This window comes from Vulpes lagopus, chromosome 15, assembly GCF_018345385.1.
Source record: "Vulpes lagopus strain Blue_001 chromosome 15, ASM1834538v1, whole genome shotgun sequence".
Classification (NCBI taxonomy): domain Eukaryota; kingdom Metazoa; phylum Chordata; class Mammalia; order Carnivora; family Canidae; genus Vulpes; species Vulpes lagopus.
This window is the reverse complement of record NC_054838.1, coordinates 22,897,982-22,902,367: the sequence shown is the minus strand read 5'-3', so window position 1 is coordinate 22,902,367 and position 4,386 is coordinate 22,897,982. Positions and strand designations below refer to the sequence as shown.

The window sequence follows — 4,386 nt, the reverse complement described above, 5'->3', positions numbered from 1 at the left end:
CATACATATTCAGGCTCACGTTAATCTCCCTTTCTTGACTTTTATTAAGAGGTATATAATGATTTTTAAGATTATACTTAATCACAATAATGTAAACATAAATACATAACTGAATTATGCATGACATATGGTCACATTTCTTGTACAAAAATATTTTCTTCCCAGGAGTAAATGTCTGTTTTTTTTGTTTGCTTAATTTTTACATGGCTTACTTTCCACTAGGAATATAAATTACATTTCAAAATAAGTTTTTCCTTTTTCCCTTTGAGACTTTTTTAAGGTGTTTCTACCCCCTTGATTCAATCCAGACTCATGATACTCCAGGAATCCCCATAGTGGCTGACCTTCACCATTATTTGAGGGTGTCCCTCATTTTCTCATAGCCTATGTCCTCCCTGGCATTGTGGCACTTTGTTTTAGCAACTATTTGGAGCCCATGTTTCTCTATTTTTGGTTGATTCCTTCACTTTGATGGTGCTTTTCTTCCAGTAGCTTCCTGTGAAAGGAGGTTAGTCTTTTGAGATCTTTGAAAATTTTAAAGAGCTTTTTACTCTTACAAATTTTGTATTTACTTTGGTGTAAAGTTCTGGAATGGAGTAATTTGGCAGGAAGTCTCTCCTTAAATAAATCTCATACCTACACATAGCACCTTGATTCACTTTTTGGTGCCTCATTCTTAAATAAAAATGAATTAGAAGTTCTGGGTATATGTTTATGTAAGCTAGCACTCAGGCATAAATAAACAGAAGTTCATGGAGTTTCATTTTAAATTAAAGTATGTAGTCTTTAATTTTATCCTCTGCTCTTAGCATACTATCCCTACCCCAGCCATGTCTAGAGACTTTAGTCTTAACTCCGTCAGAAAATAATCCTCCAGTTTTCTGCTGGGTACAGAAAGTGGTACCTGGATGGACAGGTTGGGAAAGAGGACCCAGAAGTTTAGCTTCTTTCAGATTTTCCACCAATGGTGTTCTTTAAAAAGCCTATCCTTATCCCTATTAAGAAAAGTTCCTGATATCTCTAATTTTTGAGACTACCTGGGTTCTGCAGTGAAAGTTATCTTGATTTTTGTTTTTTACTCAAACCTATTAGTTTTATCCATTTGCTTAGTCATCTAACTGATTTCAAAATGTCCCTTCTGCTATCTCTTCTGTTTTGTACATTTATGATGATTTTTACTGATGTTTTGATAGGGTTTTAGGAAGAAACAGTGGTAAATATAGGCATTTAATTAGATATATTTAATCAGAAAACTCAAAACACTTGTGTATAATCAGTATTTCTCTTTATCTCTATTAGGTGAAATTAAAGTCCACAGTGGCCTGCCTAAGATATGGCTAGCTTCAATCACACTGTTGTTAACCATGTAGTCTTCTACCTGCTGGGCATTCCAGGCCGAGAAGACCTACACATATGGATTTCCATTCCCTTCCTCATCTCCTATATCTTTGCCCTCCTTGGAAATGGTTTGCTTATTTTCATTATCCTCATCAAGAGCAGCCTCCATGAACCTATGTATCTTTTTCTCTGCATGCTGGCTGGAGTTGACATTGTCTTTGCCACAACCACAGAACCCAAGGCATTGGCCATTTTCTGGTGTAATAGTAGGAAGATCTCTCTTAATAGCTGCATTGCCCAGCTCTACTTCCAGCATTCCTCCTTTATTACTGAGTCAGGCATCTTGCTGATTATGGCATTTGACCGCTACATTGCAATATGTTACCCACTAAGGTACACCATGATACTCACTCACTCTCTGATAGGGAAAATTGGTGTGGCTATTTTCTTGAGAGCACATTGTACAATTTTTCCTATGATATTCCTATTGAAGAGGCTGACTTTTTGCAGAAATAACATCCTACCACATACATTCTGTGAACACATTGGCTTGGCCAAGTATGCCTGTGATGATATCCGAGTAAACATCTGGTATGGATTTTTTGTCCTAATGTCAACAGTGATCCTAGATATTGTCCTCATTTTTGTTTCCTATGCTCTGATTCTCCATGCTGTCTTCCTTTTCCCTTCACGAGATGCTCGCCACAAAGCTCTCAACACCTGCGGTTCCCATGTCTGTGTCATCATTCTTTTTTATGGGCCTGGGATCTTCTCGGTTCTCACTCAGCGCTTTGGCCATCACATCCCGCTACATGTCCACATCCTGTTGGCCAATGTCAGCATGCTTGCTCCACCTATGCTGAACCCCATCATTTATGGGGTCAAAACAAAACAGATACGAGACCAAGTGATTTATGTGTTGTTTCCAAAGCAGAATGACGGTGAGGATGGCAGAGACTGGTTTCTCAGAAACTTTGATCCTTTGTGAGATGTGCTTTTGCAGGAGTGAGCCAGAGAACAAGAAATGAGTCCCTAGCAAAAATGGCTCATTGAGTTATGGGCCCCTGGAGCACTTACCTGAGACTGTGAGACTTGCACCTCAATCAATCTGAAAACAGGGCCTGTGGGTTGACTGAGATACTTACAGCTCATTATTTGGAGAAGGGACAGGTTTCCCTTTAGTTGTAATGTCTAACTCTGTAATTTTCAACTCAACTTTGGGAATACACAATATAGTATTAAGTCTCATTTATATGAAGTGAGAGTTTTCTGTCTTGAGCTATGTCATACCCTGAGACTCTTACCATGTGCCTGAGCACCTATGTAAAACCTTCATTTCTTCATATGCTTTCTCAAATTATGGGCATTGAGAGGACTTAAGGGAACTGTACTCCTGGCTTTTGACATTTTGGGATCTGTTTCTCAAAAATCATTCCCCTCAAAGTGGTACAGAGTAATTTTATACTTCCTTTCCAGCAACAGTTTCCATATTACTTTCATGCAATCTGCGCTTCAGTCTCAAGAAATTATCTCTAATTTCTCCATGTTCATGTTCAGTTGTGTTGCCTTGGTACATGTTCCCTAAGTGATTTACTTGCCTGGAATGATCTATTCTGTGCAGGACATTTAATTAATTAATTAATTAATTAATTAATATTTTTAAAATTGGAGATCAATTTGCCAACATATAGCATAACACCCAGTGCTCATCCCGTCAAGTGCCCCCCTCAGTGCCCATCACCAAGTCACCCCAAGCCCCACCCACCTCTCTTTCCACTACCCCTTGTTTTTTTTTTCTCTGGGAAGTTCAACCTTTAATTATATTTTTTAAAAATTCAGAATTGGTCAAAATAAAAAGGCTCTCAAACAGGCTCCTCAGAGATAATCTGCAAGCAGTCAGTCTTAGGAAAAGGCAGTTGATCTAGTTGTTTCAAAACAGGCAAATGATGATAGATAGTGTGCAACTACCACTCAAGATAATGGGACAAGATTCTCTTCTAAATCTTTCTCCATTTTCTATCCACTCAGTTAAAACAATTCTTCCTGCTTTCCACAGAACTCTTGTAGCTCTTCACCCAGAATGACCCCTCTCACCTCTTTTCTTCTTCTATACTTTTTATACTAATTATAATCATTGTTAGGTCAGAACATAGCCAAACAGGTTCCATGGCTCCCTGTCTTTCTGACTGCTGGATATGCCATTCATCACTGAAGCTCGTGGTAAATCCTTCTGGGAAAAGTGGATTTCATCCAATGAAATGAATCACCAAAGCTGGAATTTCCAACTTATATGTGAGTTCCCAAATAGGACACTTTTGTTGTTCGGGCACAGTACTTGGAGGATTTACAATTTACTCCAAATATTAGAAAACTGTTCCAATGGCTGGAAATTGCACAAATCAGAAAGCCTGCATAACACGACTTTCACTTTTGGTAATTGGTCATATATTACTGATGATACAGTGTATGTCCTACATGGAATATGGGAGTCCATCAAATCCTATTGGCATGAATAGTGATGGACAGTCACATTGCCCTAGATTTCTTAACGGGTAGATGTAGCGCCATGTGTGTCATTGTTAGCACCTTCTGTCCTGGGAACAATAAAATCATGAGGGCAGAACAGGATGTGAGGTGCATTGTGAAAAACCTGTCTGGCTCTCAGGTTGATTCTCATGGCTTTCTTTTTTTTTTTTCTTTTTTTATAAATTTATTATTTTTTTAATAAATTTATTTTATATTGGTGTTCAATTTACCAACATATAGAATAACACCCAGTGCTTATCCCATCAAGTTCCCCCCTCAGTGCCTGTCACTCAGTCACCCCTCACCCCCCTACCACCTCCCTTTCTACCACCCCTAGTTCGTTTCCCAGAGTTAGGTGTCTCTCATGTTCTGTCACCCTCACTGATATTTTCACTCATTTACTCTCCTTTCTCTTGAATCCCTTTCACTAATTTTTATATTTCCCAAATGAATGAGACCATATACTGTTTGTCCGTTTCCGATACTTATTTCACTCAGCATAATACCCTCCAGGTCCCTCCA

General features: G+C 38.6%; 1 protein-coding gene across 1 annotated transcript; it reads left to right on the top strand.

Annotated features, from left to right (window-relative positions):
- The first annotated feature begins 1,333 nt into the window (after positions 1 to 1,333).
- Positions 1,334 to 2,326, top strand: LOC121476171 (olfactory receptor 52B4-like). Its single transcript, XM_041729901.1, has one exon. The coding sequence runs from the start codon at positions 1,334 to 1,336 to the stop codon at positions 2,324 to 2,326; it is 993 nt and encodes a 330-aa protein (XP_041585835.1).
- The last annotated feature ends 2,060 nt before the right edge of the window (positions 2,327 to 4,386 follow it).